This window comes from Argopecten irradians, unplaced genomic scaffold, assembly GCF_041381155.1.
Source record: "Argopecten irradians isolate NY unplaced genomic scaffold, Ai_NY scaffold_0794, whole genome shotgun sequence".
NCBI classification, from domain to species: domain Eukaryota; kingdom Metazoa; phylum Mollusca; class Bivalvia; order Pectinida; family Pectinidae; genus Argopecten; species Argopecten irradians.
The window spans coordinates 2,345-29,430 of record NW_027188261.1 but is presented as its reverse complement, the minus strand read 5'-3'; the positions used below and the strand labels follow the sequence as shown (position 1 = coordinate 29,430).

The window sequence follows — 27,086 nt, the reverse complement described above, 5'->3', positions numbered from 1 at the left end:
AATCATGGTATAAATTTTTGTTTCGCCTCGTGATCAATTTTGACAATCGCGGTAATTTTCCAATACTGGGTCTTTGATACGCTTTCATTATACGGACAGTTTCATTGAGTATTCGAAGCACCTAAATGATTTGAATCCACACACGGCGCGGCAAGATGTCAGAGACCGCAAAGAAAAAATCTAAAAGTTCAGATGAAAATCTGGTAATACTGACTGTGTTGTACGGTGAAATTTATCGATCATAATAAAAACTTCTGATACAACAAGTTCAATCCTACGCAATAGGATCCTAGAATTCTACGAGGATGACACATGGGGTGACGTGTTGGATGAGATTTTCAACTTGAATCCATCTCGAAGTCCATCCCCACCGGGGAAAAGTGATACCGTAGACACGTGTTTGTCATCGAAAACATCAGCTGAGACATTTCATCCACACATCGAGGAACCCATTTCCGTTGCTTTAAACTTTGACAAATCCCTTAAATACGTGACATTCGAAGTTACTTAATTCCATGATGAATCGCTAAATGTCAGTACAACTACAAGTACCAGTGCCACCAATGCATTTGACGTCCTGACTTCGATCAGAACAAAAGCGGCTAAGCCTAAAAATGAGCCCAGAACAGGTGAGTTGAGTGGCATTCTGTGTTTAATGGTTTTAAATTACCAAGCCTGCAGAATGTATTCAAATAAAAGCTGATCACTGCAGACATTTGTTTTTTGTTTTCATTGTAGCTTTTGTTTATATCCCCCCGCAGTGTATGCAAAGAGATTATGTATCAATTCAAATTTTGGTGTGTCGTAAATACTAATTACTATTAAAAGTTGAATCATTCCATGGATCTTCAAACGTTTTGGTAGTCGGATGTAACATGGTAAAATGTCAGAATATTGGGGTCAAGAGTCAAAGATAGAAGTCCACCGTCAGACGTATGGATTTTTTTTTTGAAATTCGGTAGATGTACGATGGTCCAGAAAATATTTAAAGACTCTTTCCCGAGGGTATAGACCTTCAATGCTAACCCTGCCCAGACAAAACGCCCATGTTTGATTATTTTTCTTATACGTCTTGTACTTGTACTGACACATCATGTGTAGTGTGAGTCGGGCAGGTTAAGTTTTTGTGGTCACTGTCCCGACAGGGCAAGTCCTTAAAAAAGTTGATGTCAAGTCACCTGAATTGTCTGAAAATTTGTGTGTGATTATACGAGTACACATGCAATGGCGTGAATTGGTCGCCTGACTGGCAGTTACAGCAGTTACATAGTGTAGACCTACAATATACATGCTACTTTTTTCAATGGTCCATTTCAAGAGAGAATTAATCTGTTTAAAAACCATACTACATGAAACAAAACATCACAAAATTATGTTATAACAAAATAAAACAAAAAATTTAAAATAAAATATCCATGTTAGTTTGGCTGGGATTGGTTAATATGAATTCTACTTTCGGTATTTCAACCGTCGACAAAATGTCCGACTGACTTTTGATCATGATCTTCTACTGTGCTAGTCGAGTGTTACAATAAGCTAGAGTCATTATATTAGAGAATTATTGTCATTGAAACGGCTCTAGAATATCAACAAAGTATCTATCAACTCACCTCAGTCAAAATTTGAAATTACATCGTCATGTTATACTTAGACAATTATATTAATGTTTCGCTCTGCTGTCAATGTCCTGCCAACTTGCGGCTATGGCTGCGGCAAAGTGGTGATCACGTGACCGAGATATTAGCAACGAAGACTAATTTTACGAGACACTGAGAGACAAAATTGTAGTATTCTGTGATAAAATTCTTAACAATTATTTCTAGATATCATACACTAAAAAATAAACATAAATAAGAGTCGTGAAAAAAATCATGAATCATACGTATATGCATTTATTTGTTGAACCGAAAGTGAAAGTAGACTCTCTGTGCAGTACGAACTAAATACACAGATTTTTCCTGATACCTTATTTAGAAAAAAATGTATATCTTTAACCTTGTGATTTGATAAAGATTGGCTGAATTATTTCTTTATAAGTACGTTTTTACATATATATGTCCTCATTGTCATTTTCGGAAAATCATATATTCAGTGGAAATCCCAGCTTTCACTTTCGTTTCTGAGAAATAAGGAGCACGTTATAGGGCCTATTGTACAAAATGTAGTCCAATGTACACATATTTTATTTGAGTCTTACCTCTTGTAATTTTACAAAAAAACATGTGGTACAATACGTACATTATATATATATATATGTACAGCGCACATGTTACATAAACGTACCTAAATACATGTACTCAACTTCCCTAGCCAAGGGTATTTAGTACGATTAGAAAGTACCCTTAGTTAGCGAAGTTGCTAAATACTTAGTCCGCTAAACCTGCCTATATTATTAGGCTTTTTAGGCAAAAAAAAAATTAAAAAAGCCTAATAATATAGGCAGGTTTAGCGGACTACTAAATACTGTACTACAAAAGCCACTATAAAAAGAGTTATGACTGAGACTACATAATATCAGAGATTTATATATTAATTATTTAAATCTCTGATAATATTCTTTTGTACTTTATATGCTATTTAAAATCGATAGTAATGCTATTTAACTTTACACATACCGGTAGTTTTTTTTAAGATATTTGTGAGTTTAAAAATTGTATACAATATGATAAAAAGCTATAACTTGGTGATAACATGCTTTTCCAAACGTGCTTAATAATGTTTTAATTCCATAAAGACAGAAACATAATACAGTATGGATATAAAGATCTATATATAGGCCTATATACAAATGTATTTCATTTTTATTGTGGCTATGAATACATATGTAGCAGTAGACAGTTTGCTTTCTTAAGCCAGTGCTTACAGGTTCCTCAATCGGTTGACACAATAAAATGTAATTTCTAATGCCGATTTTTAACGTCTATGGACGATTTCTCATTTTTCCAATGCTTTGCAACGCGCCAGGTTCCATGTAGCAAATGCATACATAATATACATTTGACAGGATTAAAACTATTTCGCGCACCTTGCCGTTTAGTAAACTATATTCCATACATATATAGTTAAACATTTTATGAAGAATTTAATTTGTTTATGTTTATATGTCCTTGCTTTTATTATGCCCATCAATATATTCTTTTTAATCAAAATATTTTGCCGATCAAAATATCTCTTTGGCGACGATTTGCTTACAATGAAAATCTTACTCCACGCAAGGTTCATCACTTTATGCGTTCGAAAAAGAATTTCATCTTTAAACTACATATCACTAGCTAAGAAAAATAGTTTTTACTGGGAAAATGCGGACTTGAAATATCCATTGATGAGACATAACCAGAACGTGGTTTACCGTACGCAGTTAATTGGCAACGCAGTTAATTTGCTTTTATAACTTCTAATAAACGTCCTTATTTATAAATTAAATTGTATGATAATATATATTGATACATTTTACTTTATATGTATCTATTCAAATAAACATTACAGTACAAATGATTTCCAGTAATTAACGGCAATTTTTATGTCGCAATAAATATTATTATGTTTCTGATCGCGATAAATATTTCTATCTGTCAAAGTCCAGACTGCAGAATAAATACACATTTTCTCATATCTCTGTGGCACATCATCTAGTCTGTCTGTGGTCTGGATGTAGTGGACATTTTACCTGAACACGATGTCCACCTGTAGTGGACACCGTGTTCACACGTAGTGCACTCCGTGTCTACCTGTAGTCTAAATCTTGTGCACTCCGTGTCTACCTGTAGTCTAAACCTCGTGCACTCCGTGTCTACCTGTGGTCTAAACCTCGTGCACTCCGTGTCCACTCGTAGTTCACACCGTGTGCACAATGTGTAACCTTTAGTCTACTACCAACTGTACATATCCCCACTGATCCCGTGGTGTGGTTAGCACTTCACCGAGCGATTTCTCATACACTTCTCCTACATGTACATCCAAGTGTGTGTGGTAGACTTCCTGGTACCAATCTCAAAAAAAAATTGAGATTAGATCTAATATTATATTGATTTTTGAATTTCAGGTGTATTCTGATAAGTCATTTGTGTAATGTAATGATGAAAAACAAAGTCGCAAAATTTTATTGATTCATTTTATCAGTTCTGTAAAGCACCGACAGACATGTTATACGGAACGACAATTCAACATTTTTACATACGAATATAGGCCTAACAGCCTTACCTTGAAATAGGTTTTAATCCCGTCTTTCTCTTGGTTTGCCCGGGGCTGACTCCAGCATCTGCTGTGTTTCTTTTGAAACAATTTTAAATTACCTGCTGGTGCATGTTCATGATGTTGTTCAACTTATTATTCATCTGCCGATATTTCCTGTTTGTAGTAATAATGTTTTTCAATATATACTGGGCTTACTATACATTATTAAGATATTTTCTAGGCTAAATGATAAGTATGTACAGTAGGCTACTTGTAAATAAGAAATACGTGATTTTACTCTCAGTTTAGGGTGTTAAATTAAACACAAATTTAAGTAATTTAAGTATTTAAAACAAGAAATTCGATTTGAGATTAGTATATTGTAAACGTTTTCTTGAACATTCTTTTTCTATCTATTTACCTTAATTAGAAACCGTACAATGTAGTTCAGCAATGGTCGACGGTGCCGTAGATCTATCTAGTTTCATTTCCATGGGCTTCAACTTAATGTTAATTCATTTCTATACAGTATCATCCAGAGAAATCGCAGTATTCTCTCTTAATACCATTCCTCGATTTTTTTCCAATTTACATCGGCTGATAAAAACTCCGTCAGATCCGGGATATGGCCTGAAACATCCGAAGATTCCCAGTGGCTTCCCTCTTATTTTTAGCCTAGCAGACGACATATTTCTACAAACGCACGCGATTTCTTTTTCCACAATATTACAGATACAATATTTTTTGGAAAAAAGTATACTTTTGTTCTTATTTTATGAATATTTAAATATTTTTACTTCATTTATTTCAAGTAATTTTGTCTTCATATTTTTAACTTTACATCTAGTACCAACGTTGTAAAACAAGGGGAGTTAACTCTTCCGAACTTGTAAAACAGCACAGGGATCGAATCAGCACGTGAAACTGCATTCATACATTCCAAATTTTACATTTGATGAAGGACTAATTTGTTCTAAACTTCATGTTTATATGTCTTTGCTATTATTATGACCATCAACACATTCTTTTTAATCAAAATCTGTTTACTGATCAAAATATCTCTAAATCAAAAATCTTCCTTCACGTTCATCACGTGATGTGTTCGAACTATCCGTGGTAGGGTTTGTTAAATAAAGAGTCAGTGTTTGAAATATATATCACTAAGAAATATTATTTAAACTGAAAAAAACGCAGATTTGAACTATCAAATTGATGAGACATAACCAATGGTTTACCGTAACAATTATAGTAGTCCGAAAAATTAAATCTGTTTATATACGTATGTATTAGGTGTTCTTGGTTGTTGTTTTTTGCCTAATATATTATGCAAAAAATGTTGTTTTTTTTTAAAGCCTGATGATATAGGCATGTTTAGCGGACAACGTAACCTTGACGCCGATCAACTACAATTGTAGTAAAGTTAATACAGTAAAATCCCCTCTAACTCCGTCGAACTGATCGCATGGTCCCGACCGTACGTGCCCTTATATAATTTATGTAATAAAACCCCGGCTAGCTCGAACTGCAATTCGTCGAATACCCCTCATTCCTCGAACAGAAATATGTCCCGTTCCCGTCAAATGCATAGTAAAGAAACCATCTATTCGTCGAACAGTGCTTCTATCGTATGGATGCGGTGAGTTTGGAGAATGAACGGAGAAAATTGAATGTGACGGAACCCAGGGTCCCAAACCTGGCATCTCTCTAATTTGCTGGGAAATAAAATCAATTTGAAACTAAAAAAAATGTGGGCTGAATGTAGTGAACCTGTATATAGTGCACTCCGTATCTACCTGGGCCCGGTTGTTTAAAGCATGAATAACTTTATCACATGATTAGTGAAATTTTCATTTCTCATTTGCTGCAAAATTTGTGATCACTTCACTAAACCAAGGATTTATAAGTGAGATATACGTCCTTGACTAAACTCAGCAAGTAAGTAAAGAATAGAGGCCAATACCTTTCCGGAGCAAAACATAAAGATTTCATTGGTAACATCAGAAAATATATAATATATACCGATGGTCTAAGATGATGTTACAACACCAAACATATGCAAGATTTCCTCCCGTAATATATGATAACAGTGGAGAGTCATTTCGCTGTTTTGCCGTCTGGTGCAGTGGTAGTCAACTACAGCGCGGTATTTTCGACGTAGGCGGGAAACATAAAATGACCCACGTTATGAAAAGAAGGATTTATATATTTCATATACGTCCTTGATGAAAATTAACATTTTATTTATTTGAATTAAATTGTTCAAAAGGCGATGATATGTGTAAGTTAATAACTTTTGCAACTCTATCAAATTATAGATCTCGTTTTACATTCCCATTTCAAAAATTAAAAGCCGTTTCGGAAAGGTAGTGAGCCTGTGACCTTAATCTTGATTATCTCTTTGTATACCAGAATTGTATATGATCGTGTGCATGTATGTCCTTTAATAATTTGAAAAGAGATTGTGATGAGGAGTCAAGTATTTACTTTTGACCGTCTTTTGACCACTACCTTTCCGGAGCAAAATTTATAGGTTTCTTAAAACATTAATAACAAAAGAAAATATATATCGATGGCTTAAGATGAGGTTACAACACCAAACATATGCAAGATTTCCTGTCTAATGTACGATAACAGTGGAGATTCATTTCGCTGTTTTGCCGTCTGGCGCAGTGATAGTCAACTACCGCGCGGCATTTAGGACGACGGCGGGAAACATAAAACGACCCGCGTTATGAAAATTAACATTTTATTTATTCTAATTAAACAGTTCTGAAGTGATGATAAGTGTGCTAGTAAACGTATAGTTAATAACTTCTGCGACTCTACAAAATTATTGATCTCGTTTTACATTCCTATTTTAAAAATTAAAAGCCGTTTCGGAAAGGTAGTGGCCCTTTAATTAATCACTTCTAAGTTATGGCTGTAGAGTTCATCTCCAAAGCACTGGAAAAGTTATAAACTACTATAATAACATCAAACAAAAACATCTTGAGGTCACATGCATATGAATGTCAATTTATTATTTCAAGTGTTCAAACAGAGTGTTGTCAATTGATATACAGGATGTCATAAAAGAAAATCGGAATATTCAAATGAAGATTTTCATCAATATTGCATGCAGCTTGTGTAACAATATTGTTAATTCTTTTAAATAACTGATTTCATAAAAAAATAAGATGAATTTTTACATGTAAAATTATTGAGTCGTATAAAATCATGACTATACAAAATAAAATGTATTTGTATTAACAGTAACACATATGAAGAACGATTTGAAAAAAGGTGAAAATCAAGAGTTTCATGTACTATAATATCTGAGATTCCTCATTAGCCTTGTCAACATCCACAAGTAGTGGTTGGTGACCGGTGTGTTGGAGAAAGGTCTGTATACCTGCTGGGCTGATTGCAGAGGAGGCTGAGTTCACCATAGGGTGGAAAAAAATCTTATTGTACGAGCCATCAACAAGGCGTCTATCCAAAACCAAAGTCACATCTCCTGCACAGTCATTGATAAGTCCAAACAATGTTACAGACCCCTGTGTTAGTCCAAGTTTTTCTTCCAACACAGATTCATCAGCGAAGCGCAGGCCTCCTGAAGCAGCAACCATTTTAGCAAGGTCATTCAACTTGACATCAGCATCATGTGGTGCACAAAATAGATATAGCTTCTTCTTTTTACTGCGCAAGAACAAATTCTTAGCAAACATCCCTTCATGTTGTGAGATATGGGGGAGGGCCTCTTCTACTGTAAAAACCTGGAAAATATTTAAAGAAAGTGATTTCATAAATTACGAGATTGCCATGGTGAAGAACAATATACTGAGGTAGATGCATGTATATGTCACACATCTTTATTTTGCCATCATACAAAAAGTTACAACAGGACTGCAAAAAAAAAAAAGATTAATTCAGTGAGGCTAATTCGTTACATAACCACGAAGCAAAATATGACATAAATGTATTGTTCTACATTCCTTATGAAACATACATGTATGACAAGAATTAAATAGTGACAAGTCCACAACATTGTTAAGTATTTTGATTAATACCATTGATATTCAAAATCGTTGATCAATACAATTAAACAGGTACAACATGCATGCTTACCCGAGTCAAAGTCACACAAGTTAAACAAATGCAATACATAACCACTGAGGAGTTGATGAAATTGTTTTTAGACAAGATCATGCATCTAATAATGTTAACACAACTGTAAGAGCGATTTGAGTAGTTCTAGACAAAAAATTCTTTACTATACAGGCAAGAGTCAGAGTTCGGCATACAAGGCTATGTGTAATGGCAATTTCATTTGAATACAGTGGGCTTTTCTGACATATCACAGTAAAACCAACTATTTAAATTCCATAAGAACTTGTTCGTTTTCGAAATATGTGCATGTTTTAATGTACTCTTAGTCTGAATTTTCCGTTTAAACATTACCAGGGTGTTTTTTCTGTAGAACTTTGCCAAAAATAAGAGTACTGAAATTTCTGATCAGATAGTAAATAGCGATATTGCAATTATATTCTTCCAGTTTAAAAAGTTGTTTCATAAATACATATGGCGATATGAAGGAAAAAACATATTCCTCCAGAGACTTCACTAAACATTAAATAAACTTACATGAATAAGTTATAGTTAAAGACCAGAGACTTCCCTAAATTAGGTTATCTTACATGAGGTTAATATCAATTTATATTACTAAATGTTATTTATTTATACATTAAAGGCCCACTACCTTTCCGAAACGGCTTTTAATTTTTTAAATTGGAATGTAAAACGAGATTGATAATTTTGTAGAGTCGCAAAAGTTATTAGCTTACCGTTAATACTACACCTGTCATCACCTTCTGAACAATTAAATTTAAATAGATTCATTGATAATTTTCATAACGCGGGTCGTATTATGTTACCCGCCGTCGTCCTAATTGCCGAGTGTTAGTTGACCATCACTGCGTCAGACGGCAAAACAGCGAAATGAATCTTCACTGTTAACATAGTTTACGCAGGAAATCTTGCATTTGTTCGGTAATATAACCTCATCTTTGGCCATCGATACACATTTCCTGATGTTATCAATGTTCTAAAGAAACTTTATTTTTTTTGTGTCGGAAAGGTAGTGGGCCTTTAACCTATTTAAAGAAGCTCCACCGCTGACAAATGGTATTTTTTCACTATGAAAAACAGGATCAGACGATTTGGTATTTTTCTTCAGATACAAAAGTTACTTACTGTACACCATTACCCCCATTGAAAAGTTTGAGCTTCTGATTTTACTTCAAGATAAAAATATTAGAAATAATTAATTGCATCCCGAAAAAAAATCTGTGGCACTATGTTCTATATAAAATGAAGTTCTGACAGCGCATGCACCAAAAGCAAAATAAATTATTTTGTATCATTTTTTGTGTTAATTAGACATATATATACACGATTAAACACCAATTGTTGTTCAAATGATGAGTATCATTTATGGCCTGTTGGCCGTGGAGCATCTTTAAATATTTAATCTATTTATTCCATTTATTTCTTTTCATTTATTTTAATTGATAAATTAAAAATTTTAGGTTTATTTTTCATTAATTTAATCAATTTGTTAATTCATTTATATTTGATTATTTAAAGATGCTCCACCGCCGACAGAGCATAAATAATATTCATCATTTGAACAATAATTGGTGTTTAATCGTGTATATATATGCTTAATTAAAACAAAAAATAACATAAAATAATTCATTTCGCCTTTGGTGCATGTGCAATCATTACTTCATTCCATATAGGATATAGTGCCACGCAATTTTTTCGGGATGCAATTAATTATTTTTCATATTTTTAACTTAAAGTAAAATTAGAAGCTCAAACTTTTCAAATGTGGTAATGGTGTAAAGTAAGTAACTTTTTTAACTGAAGAAAATTATTTAATCGTTAGCTCCTGTTTTTGATAGTGAAAAATACCATTCGTCAGCAGTGGAGCATCTATATAAATGTTATTTATCTATTGATTAATTAATTAATTTATTTAGGTCAATTTATCGATAATGTAACTATTACACTATGATTGATGGTTTAATTAATCATATTTTTAATACATGTGCAAATTGTATATATCTTTACATAAAGTGGTTCAATAAGTACTTTTCCATATGCCTGTGTACAATATTAAAGAACGACAACTCGATCAGTCAAAACATTTTGTACGCGTACGATGAGTACTGTTACCATTACTATCATATGGGAGATGTATATGTAATTGTGAAAGCTTTAGGAAGGTTGAGCTACATTACCTCCGGATGTTCCACTGTAGTAACTTCGATACCCCATTCCTCCAATTTCTGCAGTAGCCCTTCCCTGCCTACTTTCACATTCGCCATATCTGCTACTGACAGTATCGTTCATAGTCCTTATCTCGCTGTGAGCGATTTTTTGGTATCTGTACTTAGATGATCATCGAAACATAAAACAATGTTAGTTTCTTTGCCAAATTAACAAAATTAAGCTCAAATCACCAAATAGGCCTAAGTCATGCATGTCAGTCGCGATCGACGATCTGACTAAGTCTTTTGAACGTTTGAATTGTTCATGATGGGCTTGCAGCAGCCTAAAGCGTTTTAACAACGTATATGTCAATATTTGTATGCGACGTTCCACTTGCTGCCACGGCCTACAGGTACAGTATACGGCAGCCTTCAATACAATCTCTCAAAATTCTTCAAACTAGAAGTACACATGCATGCTATAATTAGCTACATGTAGACTACAGTGGTGGAGGTGATTTCGTGTACGCCGTCCCCGATACCGTACCCGATCCCCGTACCAGGAATTATGTTTATTACATATTACTCGACAATAAAACAAGCTACGATAATAATTGTGGTACGGTTAGACTTGGAATCCAATTTTACATCACTGTGTCAAATATCAACGCACAATTTTCTTTATTTTTCTCATAATTGCAAATATTCGTTTTTCAAGAGGCGAATTCTTGTACGCCGCAATCAACCGTGAAATTTCATTAATTTTGATGCATACTAGCTATTTAAAGGCTTTTCATAATATTTGTTGTATTCTTGTAATCAATTATGCATATATGATTGATATTGCAAAGAAATTTTAAAGATTTCAGTTGATACATATGAAAAATCATGTATCACGGTACAAGCGGTCTCAAGATCCCCGAACCCGTACCACGGGAGCTAACTCTAGTATACTTGAATATACAGTTTGTAAGGAAGAACTTTACAAGATATACTAGACTAGTCCATTTTTATTTCCATTTTGGTAACACGGTGCTTATTTAAAATTTTATAGTTTATAAATCTAATAGTGTTATATTATTATTTAAATGGTCACTTATAATTAATGTATATCACATTTAATTGTTAATAATGAAGCTATTAACTATTATCAAAAAGGATTATAAAAATAGAAAGTGTTTGAACGAGAGTTCCCCCATCGTATCAAAAAATAAGCGTTACATGAGTAAATATTTAGATGGTTAATGAACGATTATGTGGCTTAACCTATTAACAATTACGGGACCGTCGTTCTTGGTCGCAATCATCCAGCATGGTAATGATTTATATTATATAATATGATAAGTCTCAAACGCATATCTAAGAAACATACGTTGTCAGTACAAAAGATATTATAGCGAAATGATATACAATATTAAACAAGATGATCAATTGGTTCAAAATCCCTGTATGTAGTTAGCAAAAAAAAAGAAGATAGTGTTATCATTACCAGAACAGACACAAGGTATTACAGGTTAGGCGTGAGTTAAATTTAGATCATTATCTGATCAAAGCGATGGCCCAACTCTAATTAAACCCAGCAGTAACCTGATAACAAAAACGTATCTGGAATAGGATAACGGTAAACAGTACCATAAGGTGGTATAAAGAAAACAGTGATATTTTTAATCGGATATAAAACTGAGCGGAAACAACAATGTGCTATGTACGAAGATTTATTACCAAAAACAAAAAAAAAAATTATATTTTAATATTTTCCCCAAGGGTATATGCGGGCAAGCATGATAGCAGGATAAATGTACCAGTGTAAAAAAACCATAGTGTTGGGATTACGCTTTAATAAAAGTGAAACCTGAGACAAATTGCCAGCAGCAACAAATTTCATCATAACATACAGATGAGGCGATCATTGGTAGATTTTACAAGTAAAAGAGAACGAACGATGTGGTAGTCAATTTATTTACTTTGTAATAGTTTTAGTAGGAATGTTAAAAACAAAAAGGGACGAATTGCCAGCTACGCTCGAAATGCCAGATTTCATCTATCTGAAAGGTGGAAGATAGTGAAGATCAGTAACGAAACTAATGTGTCCAAAATATCCCAGCAACAAACTAAATTGGTAGATTGTATGAGGATTTTACGCTATTTGCAAACATTAGTTGAAACGCAGCTAAAAACGTTTATAAATAGGTTACAAGAAGCAAATAATGATACATTACGTCAATGAGACAACCATCTAGATAAATAGCATATATACAGAAGGGTTTATTCTAAATTACCAGTAAGAAACACACTTAAATCCCAGTAATGGAAAAAACAAATTCCCAATTTAGATAGCTTCCGACATCAACAAGGAATTGTGAGGCGCGAAAGGTTGTCATCTCTCCAATGTTTATGATCGATTATGGTTTTTACTGGTGAATTGCAGGTTGTAAACAGATGGTTCCACAATAGAAAGCGTTCTGTGACGAGAATCAAACTCTCTTGCTATTTTTCAAGGGATACAATTTATTTGGAAATTGTAAGCAAATTGTACCTAAACATAACACTTAGTGAACGCAAAACAGCTTCGTAATAAAAAAAATAGAAACAATATACACGGAATCTCAAACATCGTTCACATTGTTTACATGATACAGAAACACGTGGCAAATATTGTAGCAAAATCTTTATAAATAAGCTCGCGTCAAGATAACTTAAATGATTGTTAATACGGTTAGTTATTAAATTAGACAATTCCAAAATAAAGTTAGTGACGATAAAGCAAAAAAACTAAAATGAAAATGGCGCTACGATAGTAGAACCACGGTCTCGTCGTTGAGATCTGAGAAACAAATATACATTAGGTTAGGTTAACCGTTATATATTGCAAGAGAGTTTCTACAAACAATTAGAGTTTATTTTTTTTTTTATTTTAATTTTTTTTAAGCTTCCCATGGTATTGGTTCGGGGATCTTAGAGACGTTGCTTGTAACAGCCCAACTATGGCCGTGATACAGTGATAAAAAGCAAGATTAAATTCATATGTATCGACTGAAATCTTTAAAATTCCTTTGCAATATCGAATCATATATGCATAAGTTGATTACAAGAATACATCAAATATTATGAAAAGCCATTTAAATAGCTAGTATGCATCAAAATATAATGAAATTTCACGGTGATTTAGCGGCGTACAAGAAATCACCTCTTGAAAAACGAATATTTGCAATTAATGAGAAAAATAAAGAAAATTGTGCGTTGATATTTGACACAGTGATGTAAAATTGGATTCCAAATCTAACCGTACCACAATTATTATCGTAGCTTATTTTATTGTCGAGTAATATGTAATAAACATAATTCCCTGGTACGGGGCTCGGGGACGCCGTACAACGAAATCACCTCCACCGACTACAGTGTTTACATATCTGATTAGACTGGCCACCAGACCCCTAAGTTTGCTGATAAGACTTTCTCAGCAAAGTTCTTTACTAGATTATCTCCCCCTAGATTAAAACTCTAGAAATCAGGCCATGTTAGTAAGACAAAAATAATCAGCCAATTTTTAGTGATTTGTTTAATATTCTAGAGACTGGTAGCCAGTTCTAATATCTGATATCAGGCTGTGATATGGTTGTTAAGTACAATTTGTATCTGATTGTGTAAATGTGCAATTTTTTTAGAATATATGTATTTAATGAAAACAGGAATCCTCTTGTATGGACGTTGATTGGGAGTTGGTGTGATTGAGTGTTTGCATGTACATGTAATGATAGGCATTATCTCCGTTACCAATAGGATATTAATGTGAAATGTGCATTTATATATGTACATTATGTTAAGTGCCTGGATGAATTAAATACCTACAATGTACTGTATCAAATGCAAAGGATCAAGAATAGTAAGTGCTAATGATAAGTCAAATGTAGTCATTGAGTATGCTTATCACACTGTATTATACATTCGTAGTAAAAAAAAAAAGAGGAAAAAAAAAATGAATAAAATGAATAATTTTTAAAAAATCAGCAGTTTATGTATCCTAGAGGTATCATTTTTCAAGCACCTGAAAATTCGTGATATAAAAAATACATAGATAAAAGAAAGTCAAACTTATCTTAATCCACATTCATTTATCCAATGCTGATATGTATATTAAGGCCTTTATTAAGCTCTTTCCTTGTTCTATATTTACATGTATACCTAGCTGGTGTCAAAAATGATACATCAAAAATACATTCAAGTTGCCAACATCCTCATTTTTCACAAACCTCAAAACAACATTTCTACGGTTCACAAATAGATTATGTCATATAAATATATTATTTCATTTTGTTGGTTTTTAATCCATGAAAAATAGATTAATTCTGGTTCAAGATAGAACAGAAAATAACAAGAGATGTGGAAATTATATTAATGTCCATGTTTTAATACCGTTTTCCTACATTTAAAAAAAAAAATGCAAAGTTTTAAAATAGTTTGTAAATTCTGCTTCTATTTTGAAAATGTAAGACATTTCAATGGCTTCGATAAAAGAAAAAAAAATAGGATTTTGAGTTACATGTATTTTAATGAAATTTAGAAATGACAAAAATATTTTATTCCGTTAGAAATAAGAAACACACCGTACTTTGAAGTATCCATAAAAATTGTTACAATTAATACAATCGTCCATTTAACAGTTAGGTAACCCAAAGCGTTTCCTGATGATGATATTTCCGCATTTATAGCAACGTTTTATAAATATTTTAAGGCTAAAAACTACTCCACTAAAATAGCATTACAGAATTGATCTCCAAATTACAAACACTGTATTTGCAGGTTAAATAATGACTAGTGGATCGTTTCTCATCATTCATCATTTTTAATGGGAAGGAATAAACAACCACACTATCAAAAAATAGGCGGGAAGGTAACGTCATCACTTTCTGCGCAAATGACGTCATACAACGGAAATCAAAGTGTGCGAATTATTGATTTGCGTGAAAATAGAGCCTCAGACAATATATACATAATCTATACACTAAACATTTTTTTCTGTTTCAGATTTACTGTACAAATTCCAGTCATGATGGACTCTATTCCTACAAGGGTGATTGTCATTTTGATGATTTATTGTAAGTGATCACTCAGCTATTATAATTTCATTATTAGTTGTACACAGTGTCCATATTGTTAAATATCTACAATATCTGCTTCTATGACAGTTTCATATTCCCCTGTAAGAGTAGTCAAGATATCTTTGATGTCTAATTTAAGCCAATCTAATTAAAATTAGACTTTATAATTCCGCTCCCACTTACAATACTCTACGGATATGTAGATGGGAGCGGGAATAACAAGTCTAATTGTAATTAAGATTGAATTTAAGGCCTTCATCCTCTGGATGTCTGGATGACAATGGTTCAGCCAAATAAGTAAATCAGATTTATCAGCAATAATTTTATCTAAAGCCTCTATCTCTGGGCTCTAGTATAAGATCTACATACTGTACATGTAATGTGCCTATATGCAGCTTTGAATTTAAATGGATTCCATATTACATAATAGTCACTTATATATCAGTTATACAGTAAGTATATGCATCTTTTTCCAGCTATCAATTTTAGCATGTCCTTCCTATGCTGCTCACTACTCTTAAGTTTGAAAGGTTCAAGGTCATTGAAGATTAGCATTCAGAATTTCTCCCAGTAGATGGTCACATGGAAACAAAGAGCGTCCACTAGAAGATTGGAGACGAGAGATAATGAGCTATAGAGGTGAAGATTAACTCATCCACCTCCAATAAAGTCACAGGATATTCCAATTTAAAAAGAGTTTAATGAGGAAAGCATTGGTTAACTGACTATTGGGAAAGGCATTGGTTAACTGACTTCTGCGAAAGGCATCAGTTAACTGACTATTAGGAAAGGCATTGGTTAACTGACTATTGAAAGGCATTGGGTTGACTTCATGACAATTGGGAAAGACTTTGGTTAAATGACTATTTGGAAAGGCATTGGTTTAACTGACTATTGGGAAAGACTTTGGTTAACTGACTATTGGGAAAGGGCATTGGTTAACTGACTATTTGGAAAGCGCATTGGTTAACTGACTATTTGGAAAGGCATTGGTTAACTGACTATTGGGAAAGACTTTGGTTAACTGACTATTAGGAAAGGCATCAGTTAACTGACTATTTGGAAAGGCATTGGTTAACTGACTATGAGGAAAGGCATTGGTTAACTGACTATTTGGAAAGGCATTGGTTGACTGACTATTGGGAAAGACTTTGGTCAACTGACTATTTGGAAAGGCAGATCGGCTAAGCTGACTTTTGGGAAATGTTTGATCAATCAGTTAACTACTGACTATTTGGAAAGTGCATCAGTTAACTGACTATTGGGAAAGGCATCAGTTAACTGACTATTGGGAAAGGCATTTGGTTAACTGACTATTGGGAAAGGCATTTGGTTAACAGACTATGAAAAGCATTTGGTTAACTGAGCATTGGGCAATTGGTATACTGACTATTGGGAAAGGACTTTGGTCAACTGACTATTTGGAAAGGCATCGGCTAACTGACTATTAGGAAAGGCATTGGTTAACTATTGGAGAAAGACTTTGGAGAGGAAAGACTTTGGTTAACTGCGACTATTTGAGAAAGGCATTGGTTAAACTGAACTATTAGGAAAGGCATTAATTAACTGACTTATAACTACATTGCCAGATGTCTAATAACTGTCAATGACATTTTAAATCTGAAATGATCAAAAACTTACAGTTTCCAATATGTGTGTGTGTCTGGTATGTAAAAACTTACAGCTGTTATTGATTAAACAAATTTAGACTTTTTTATATACAAAACCCCGGGGGGGGGGGGGGGGGGGGGGGGGGGGGGGGGGGGGGGGGGGGGGGGTTGACCTTCCTAAGTAAAAATACAATATATTTGCAGCGCTAATTGGATTATTTTTTTTAGTAACAAAGAACAAAATAGATAGTTTTTTCTGTGTGTTGACCAGGAATTGCTGACCAAATCATAGAGAGAGGTCTGTCCGAGGTCCAGCTGCTAACCAGTCCTACAATAGACTCTCGCTACATTTGTGTAGATAAAGTTTGGAAGTCGGATAGTAGGGTCACAAAACCTGGAAATTTCCATAGGTAATGATCAATTCTTATTTAGATTTCATTATGATTATCTGATTACACTCTATGGTGATCAAATCAGTTTTCGGATCCTGTATTACATAGTATAACTTCCAAAAGGATTCATGCTTTCTAACCATAATCTAGTTACTAGTGATTGGCTTTGTGTAAGTGGAAACACAGGTTGTTTCAAGGGAGTATTATTGTGGGTCGGTGCCACATTAAAAACTTCAATTAGACCCAAACACATCAAAGACATGGATTATTAACAGGATATGACTTGTTTTAAACAATGTTGGGAAATAGAAATTTACTACTATTACTATTTTAAGAATATATTACAATAAAGATCCAATATAACTGGCTTAAATTGTTACTTAAGTTCTAGATGTCGAGTTATCACATAAAGTTTCTCGAAGGTCGTAAAGTGGAGTCATATGTTCCCACTAACACTAAAGCCTCAATTCTGGGTCATGAACTCTTACCAAAGCATAACCCTTTCATATATTTTTTCAAATCAGGCGTATGCTTAAAGTTAAGAGATATAGTACATGATACCTAATATACACACTTTTTGATTATTAATATAATATTATTTAAGTTTGCGTAGTTAAATTGTTAAGTTACCTAAATTAACATTTGCATGTACATTACAATATGTAACATGTAAGCAAGAAGAAATGTATTAAAACAGATAAAGTTCAAAATTGATAAATGTTTGATTTTCTAAATTTTACATGTTAAGTGATTTAGCAATTACATTTATTATACATGGCGGAATCCTGTAAGTTGATTGTAATTAATATTATCAATAACCCCTGTCTCCAACTGGTCTAGTCTGCTGAGTCCACATTTCTTTGAGTCTATTATGTGTATATGGTTGCCCAGATCACGTTGATTGCCACATTATTTGTGTTCATCCCTGTTGAAATTTGAATTGTTATATTGGATATTAGATGAAGTGACTAGACACTGTAAAATAAATTTCCTCTGCTAACCAAGACCAGCGTTTGGAGATTCTTAACAATTGTACTTTTTGTAATTTGGCATAATTGCTATATAATGAGAGAAGACACAGTTAATTGATACAGTAATATACTTACTCAGAACAAGTTAAAAGAAGATGGATGAGGAAAATGTTCATAGGGCAAATAAGCTAGGGTGAGGATAAAGAAAACCACTTTTAGATTTTGATTAAATGAGTCAATATAGAGAATGTAAATGTAAATAGATATCATTCTTGTCCCTGTGCTTTCACATACTGAATTCATATAAATCTGTTTAATAGATAATGAGAATAGCTAGCCAACGGTTCCTTACTCTAGTTACCAATTATCTGCCTACTATCATTACAATATAGATATGTACTATACGAGGAAGCAACTCACAAATAGATCACAATGATAATATAGAAAAACTCACATGTTCATTACAATCGTACTGTAAATATCCAGAAATATTTCTGCTACAATCATCCATAGGATTTACTCTCATCAATTACAATTATAGGTGCAGTGATTTTGGGTATCATCCTATCCAGTAGGCTAATATATGGCATATTCATAGATAAAAACTGGACAAAGGTAGGTCAATTTGTCTACTAGAATGTATAAATGGACATATGTTATCAAATTGTCAACTAGTATAAGTATATAAGACATAGAAGTCAAATGTCTACTAGTATAGGTAAAATGGACATACGGTTTGTCAAATCTTGTCTACAAGTAGGTATAATGTGACAATAGGTAAAAAAGTCAAAAGGGACATAGGTTGTCTACAAGTAGGTATACAAGTAGTCTACTAGTAGGTAAAATGGACATAGGGTCAAATTGATTCTATAGGCAATGGACATAGGTTGTCAAATTGTCTACAAGTTAGGTATAATGGTAGGTATAATGGACATAGGTTGTCAAATTGTCTACTAGTAGGTATAATGGACATAGGTTGTCCCACAATTGTCTACTAGGTAGGTTATAAAGGGACAAGGTTGTATTGTATAGTAAGGTATAAAATGAATTGTCTACTAGTAGGTTATAATGGGACCAATAGTTTGGACTTAGTATATAATAGGTTGTCAAATTGTCTACTAGTAGGTAATGGACATAATGGTAGGTGTCAAATTGTATAACTGGACTACAAATTGTTAGTAGTTATAATGGACATAGGTTGGACATAGGTTCCGTCCAAAGTATACTAAATAGGTTGTGTATTTGGAGGTTCTATAGTAGGTATAATGGACATAGGTTGTCAATTGTCGGATTGACTACAAGTAGGGAGGTATCAGGAACATAATGGACATAGGTTGTCAAATAGTCTACAATTAGGTATAATGGGACATAGGATTGTACAAATTGTCCTACAAGTATGAATAAATGCGTACCATAGGATGTCAAAACAAAGTGCTTTAAATAACGACAGAACAGCCTAATGGTGTATTTCTTTGCTTAGAAATAGTGATGATAATGTTATAAAGGATGCTTTTCTAGCTACATATTTTGGTTATTTCCTATAAATGATACAGGTACCATGTCATTGGTTGCGAAGGAGATGAGTCGGCAGAAATGCAGTCCCCTAGAAGAAAGAAGCTAGCCCTGCTAGGTCTTGGTTACAGTGTGGGCACACCTGACAGTGGTATTCAGGCAGAGGTCATTTGTAGTAAAGGTCATGGGATGACCTTGAGCAAACAAGCAAAGCAGGTAATGTACAGGATAAATGAAACTTTAATTTGAAAACAAGTTGATTGAAGGTCACATCTGTCCCTAGCACTTTACATTATAAAAGAACATGTTTTCAGTATTGACAGGTACATGTAATGAAATATCACATAAGTTGTGTAGCAATCGCATTCACTTACGAAAGCTTAAACATCATTAACATTGAAGTATAGATAGAATGTTTTTGTAACCATGATGTACTGAACCTGATCATAGAAAAGGTGAAATTGAACTGGCAAATGAAAATCAGTGTCCTTATTTCCTACTTCAGAAAAAAACCAATAGACCCTAGAGATGCATTTTATGAAGAGCAAAAAACTACAGACCTTGTTACATTTGCCATGAAAGTGTCTATAAATGATGGAGGTAGGTTTGTTTGTAGGTGAATGGGAAGGATAGTTGTGTTTAAATCAGGAGATGGATAAGTTATGGTGTGACTGTGGATTCACCGTAGTAACGGGCTCGTCGAGGGCGGCTGTTCACGGGGCCGTGGCTACTCTGAATACGTGTAGTGTCACCCCTTCTCTCTGTCTACAGTCCACATACAGGAAATGCAGTGTATTGGATACTATGTAAAAGTAACTGTGAAGAATTATGGGATCTTATAATTGTGTAATTTCATAACCTGTGTGAGTTATATGGAATATTTTTGTTTTTGTCAATTCCTGCCAATAAGTTTTTGATATGAGACATATAGTCATTATATGAGTGTGCCAGCAAAGTCTGATAACTGTAGAATCACAATGATGAATAGAAAGAAAAATATGTCGACTGGATAGTATAATTATCATGGCAAATGAGAAAGATGTCCATGTCCTGTAACTTGCAAAAAAGCCTCAAATCAATAAAATTTCATGTATAATTCTGTAGTAATGTCCATGATCCCGATATACGAAGGCATTTCTGATATGAAAATGAAGATGATGTCGATGCACAGCGCCAAAAAAACCCTTACAATTCATGACCTTGTGTTTATGTATATTAACAGGACTATGCAGATGGTGTAAATAAAGATACCTACAGCATGTATTACTGTTGAGGACGCTGAGATGGATGGACAGAATGCATCAGCGAGGGTAAGGAATACATTATTGTTTGTGTGTCACTGACAACATCAACTGGAAAAAAAATTTTAATGCTTATAAGATATTATTCTTTTTTAGAAATATCCTTTTCATTTACAAATAAATTTGTACATCTATCCGTACCCTGGAACACACCCTTATATGACTTTACTTTTGCAGTGATTTTTTTACCCAATAATTTCAGAGGCCTGTACCTTTTCAATTTGGAAAATAATACATTATATATTGCATCTTTCTTGTATATTCTAGAGATTTTTTTTTTCTTTATTTGGGAAAACATTTACGTTAAATTGAGAAAATACAGCAAATTTTCTCTAGGGTAGGGAAAGTGGCCTTATTTAGCTCCAAATATACCTAAAAATCGTTGACTTAGTAACTCAACGAAGGAATTAACTCTGTTGATCAAAATGTCATGAAATGTCTTAACATGCAGTTAATCATTTTCTGATATGATATGTTAGTAACATTCATAAGGAAAAAAATCTCTTATCCCTGCATGTTAACGTTTCTGATATTTTACTTCACTTTAGCCATGTATAATGCTCATTTGAAAAATCAATCTATACATTATTTTTAATTAATGTCTGACCACTACTCAAATTTTAGCATATTATTTAGTGTCTAAATATTTATGGTAATGGTTTTACTATCTCACTATAAAGGGTAACAGCAAATAATAGAAGCAAAAGAGATTTGTGTATTCCAGTGCTGCAACATCTTTTTATATCATGCAGGCGAGCGATTGTGGTAGAATTGAAAATGGCAGCCCAAAACCTCTCCAGTCAAATCAAGGAACACTATTGCAGAGGTGGTGGGGCACAGCACATATCCTGATGAGGTAAAATATAGGTCTAGGTCACATCTGTGTCATATTCTGTCATGATTATGGTGTGGGTCAAGGTCACAGCTGTGTCGTGTCCTGGCCAGGTTTGATGTGGGTCAAGGTCACAGTTGAGCATGTCACGGCTATGGTTTTTGGAAGAGATGTGTTTTTATTTACTGTTTGTAACATTGATCTTGCTGTTAGAGTGAGTCAATTAAACCCTTGTGATATTTGCAGGTTGTGCTTTTTGGAGGACATTTAGACAGCTGGGATGTTGGTCAAGGAGCCATGGATGATGGTGGGGGGCGCTTTTATATCTTGGCAGGTAATGTTCTATTAAACCTGATGAGTCGATTGTTATTCATGATTTCACAACTACACAACTGTGTTATACATCATCAAAGTTACGTGAATGTCTAAAATGGCATTTTTTTTAATTTTGACAGTATTTTACATTGCATTTCATATCTGGTCCTTTGTCATAAGACTCTAACATTGTTTTATCGTAACAGGCATTGTCCTTGATCTCCCAACTTGGACTTCGACCAAAACGGACGATGAGGAATGATTATGTGGACAGGGGAGGTAAGCACTTTAGAATCATAATAGATAAGAAAAACCAGACTCCAGTCAGTAGAGGTAAGGGAGACAGACATTGATTGTTGTCAAGGGAAGTAGGCAGTACAGATTGGTCATATATATAAGGGGACCCAGATATTGGACTACAATCAGGGGAGGTAAGCAGTACATATTGGTCATTATAAAGGGGACATATATTGACTGTAATCAGGGGAGATAAGTAATACATGATTCATTATTGACACAGAGGTTAGTTTAAACAATTCCAACTGATTTGATTTCAAGTAGGGAGATAAATCAAATTATATTATCAACCCAGAAGTCAAAGTCAGACTAGATTACAACAGTGGATGAAAGTCATACAGGATAAACTATTGTCAGGTAGGGTTAAAGATCACAGAAAGAGAACTTGAATATGGACAAGATTAAGTAGCGGATGAGACTTCAGAAAGTGAACAGAATAATTCAAGATATACAATGAAGGATGATCAATCAGCTTAACCATGGACAAGGGCTAGGGTAAACATTTTAATGATGAATGCAAGTTATAGTGGATGTCCTAAGACAAGGGTTTAGTTTACACAAATTGACTCTATAATGGATGTCCTAAGACAAGGGTACAGTATACACAAATTGACTCTATAAATGGATGCCCTAATACAACTAGGGTTTAGTTTACACAAATTGACTCTATAATGGATGCCCTAAGACAAGGATACAATTTACACATATTGACTCTATATTTGATGTCCTAAGACAAAAGTACAATCAAAATTACACAAATTGACTCTATAATGGATGTTCGGTCCTAAGACAAGAGTACAATATACACATATTGACATCTTGATATAATTGATTGTCCTAAGACAAAGGTACACATATTGACTCTATAAATGTTAAACACATATTGGACTCTATAATGGATGTGTCCTAAGTACAAAGGTACTAAGACTCATAATGGATGGATAGAAAAGGGACAGTGTTACAAATTGACTCTTATAATGGATGTCCTAAGACAAAGGTACAATATACACATATTGACTCTATAATGGATGTCGTCCTAAGACAAGGGTACAGTTTACACATATTGACTCTATAATGGATGTCCTAAGACAAGGGTACAGTTTACGCAAATTGACTCTATAATGGATGCCCTAAGACAAGGGTACAGTTTACACATATTGACTCTATAATGGATGTCCTAAGACAAGGGTACAATTTACACATATTGACTCTATAATGGATGTCGTCCTAAGACAAGGGTACAGTTTACACATATTGACTCTATAATGGATGTCGTCCTAAGACAAGGGTAGAATTTACACATATTGACTCTATAACTGATGTCGTTCCTAAGACAAGGGTACAATTTACACAAATTGACTCTATAATGGAGTGTCCTAAGACAAGGGTACACAGTTTACACAAGGGTAAACTGACTCTATAATGGATGTCGTCCTAAGACAAGGGTACAGTTTACACATATTGACTCTATAATGGATGTCCTAAGACAAGGGTACAGTTTACACAAATTGACTCTATAATGGATGTCCTAAGACAAGGGTACAGTTTACACATATTGACTCTATAATGGATGTCCTAAGACAAGGGTATTGTTTACACAAATTGACTCTATAATGGATGTCCTAAGACAAGGGTACAGTTTAATTGACTCTAATAATGGATGTACCTAAGACAATGGGTCCAGTTTACATCATATTGACTCTAGTAATGGATGTCCTAAGACAGAGGGTACAATTTACACATATTGACTCAATAATGTATGTCCCTTGAGAGACAACGTGGTACAGTTTTACACATATTGACTCTATAATGGAAGCCAATGTCCTAAGACAATGGTACAAATTACACATATTTGACTCTATAATGAATGTCCTAAGACAAGGGTTACAATTTACACATATTGACTCTATAATGGATGTCCTAGAGACAAGGGTTACAGTTTACACATAATCTGACTCTATATATGGATGTCCTAAGACAAAGGTATTGTTTACACAAATTGACTCTATAATGGATGTCCTAAGACAAGAGTACAATATACACATATTGACTCAATAATTAATGTCTAAGACAAGGGTTAGAATTTACACATATTGACTCTATAACTGATGTCCTAAGACAAGGGTACATTTTACACATATTGACTCTATAATGGGATGTCGTACCTAAGACAAGGACAGTTTACACATAATGACTCTAAAAAGATGTCGTCCTAAGACAAGGGTACAATTTACACATAGCGACATTATACTATGGATTGACTGATAAGGTACGAGGGTTATAATAATTCGGACTAGGATGTCGTCCTAAGGATTCCTAAACCAGGGGTTACAGTTTACACATATTGACTACTATAAATATTGGGATGTCCTAAGGTAGACTTACAGTATGGAACAATTTACTAAGACATAGTTATTTACACTCTCTATAATGGAATGTCCTAAAGACAAGGGTACAAGTTTACTTTTGTCTTAGGACAATACAATTTACACATATTAGATTATAGATGTCCACAAGGGTATACACATATTGACTCTTACATGATACAATCTACTACATTATAATTGACTTAATGGAACTGAGACACTGTTTGATTAATACTGGTGTTTCCAAAGGACAATAACGGAGTGACACTGCCTACTTTGTACTTTCAGGAAATGGGAGGGAATTGGTGCTGAAGCATACTACCAAGCTCATATAAGGGTAAAGAGAAATCGAATTCAACATCTAATTCTTTAAAATAATTTAAGAAAAAAATTTATTGAGTGCTATCCTAATCATAAGGGAAAAGAATTTGGTTAGGAAGATAATTTGTGTAAGTACCACAGTTTATCAGCCATGTAATTTGTGTTTCCAGGACACGACGTCAGTAAATTTGATATGGTGATGGAGTCAGATATAGGAACCTTCCATCCATATGGAATACAATTCACTGGTAAGTATTAAAATTTCCGTTTATAAGGTCTCTTCAAACACAAAGGAACTTATGGACACATAATTATGCGAGTCTTTAATCAAAAAGGCCTTTAAAACATCAATACCATGCACAATACAAAGTGAAATCTCTTTAAGATGAATGCTGTTAATCTTCTATTTACGAGCTTCATCAGTTTTATTGGAGATTCATATGTAGTACCACAAATATTATAAGGTAAAACCAAATAGATACATTATTTGATTTGCGTAAAGAACAATTATTGATGATTTGGTGATTTAATTTGTAACCTTTGTTTTAAGTTAGTTAATTAACCTTGAAAAAATATATTTTAAGTATGCAAGGCAAAAATTTTACTCGAGCACTTTTCTTTGATTGTTTTCACATATATGAATCTCAATGAAAAGCATTTATCTTATTATGGCTCAAAATGAAGTGAGAGGACATTATACGGTAACGATCTGTATCTATGTGTCAGGAGGGCTTCATTGGCACCTAACATGGGTGTTGAGTGGGTGCTTAGATGCACAAGTGCATATTTTTTTCAATAGAGCAACATCTATTCTGAAATACCTAGTCAAAATTATGCTATGTTTTTTATTAAGTTTGAAGAATAGATTTTGCAAAAGACAACTGTATCATTTTGGAAAACCCCCGTTGCCATTGTAACATAATAGAGGCTTCTGATTCTAGATTCCGAGTGTAGATATAATCTTAAATCAGTGATATTGGTTATTTTTATGAAAAAATTTTATGAAAAATTTTAATTAAAAATATCCGGTAGTGAATTTGTAGGTGTCACATTATATCATGTACATGTACTATGTGGGTTATAAATATTTGTTATTACAGGCAATGAAAAAGCTACAGAAATCATGGAGTCTGTCGTAGATTTATTACGACCAATATAAATGCTAGTAAACTGATAAAAGGGGCTGATGGTACAGACATAGCTACTGTGGATGTCACAAGGCGTGCCTGGCTCTAGTCTATATAAACGATGAGTCCACTTACTTCTACTACCACCATACCAACGGTAGGTATTCCAAGAACAAACCAGGGCACCATTGTATATGTAGGTAGCTCAGTGTTATGGTACACTAATGCATGTCAAGGACATGACAGTTTTAGGTCATATAACCCAAAGGGCTGTGGTTGTGCTTCATTTGTCATTGATGTGCATTGTGTCATCTGCTGTCCATAAACTTTATTCATTTTAAACTTATTTTTTAATTCCTCTAGTGGCATTGAGCGGAATATTGTACTTAGAATGATATACCTTTTTGGGGTTGGTACCGAAATGCGGGCAAACACAACCACTAATTTTCGAAAACACATTGCAAACTTCTTCTGCAGATTTCAACTTTGCAATTGAGATCAATATTGGTAGGAATG

The 27,086-nt window shown here is 33.8% G+C and overlaps 1 protein-coding gene and 1 pseudogene across 1 annotated transcript; one reads left to right on the top strand and one right to left on the bottom strand.

The window, feature by feature from the left end:
- Positions 1-7,161: 7,161 nt before the first annotated feature.
- On the bottom strand, positions 7,162-10,743 carry LOC138313631 (prolyl-tRNA synthetase associated domain-containing protein 1-like). Its single transcript, XM_069253984.1, has 2 exons — positions 10,458-10,743; positions 7,162-7,928 (listed from the first exon to the last, which is right to left on the bottom strand). Exons 1-2 carry the CDS (start codon positions 10,542-10,544, stop codon positions 7,479-7,481), a joined length of 537 nt encoding a protein of 178 aa, XP_069110085.1. The 5' UTR covers positions 10,545-10,743; the 3' UTR covers positions 7,162-7,478.
- A 7,911-nt stretch (positions 10,744-18,654) lies between these two features.
- On the top strand, positions 18,655-26,727 carry LOC138313632 (carboxypeptidase Q-like; annotated as a pseudogene).
- The last annotated feature ends 359 nt before the right edge of the window (positions 26,728-27,086 follow it).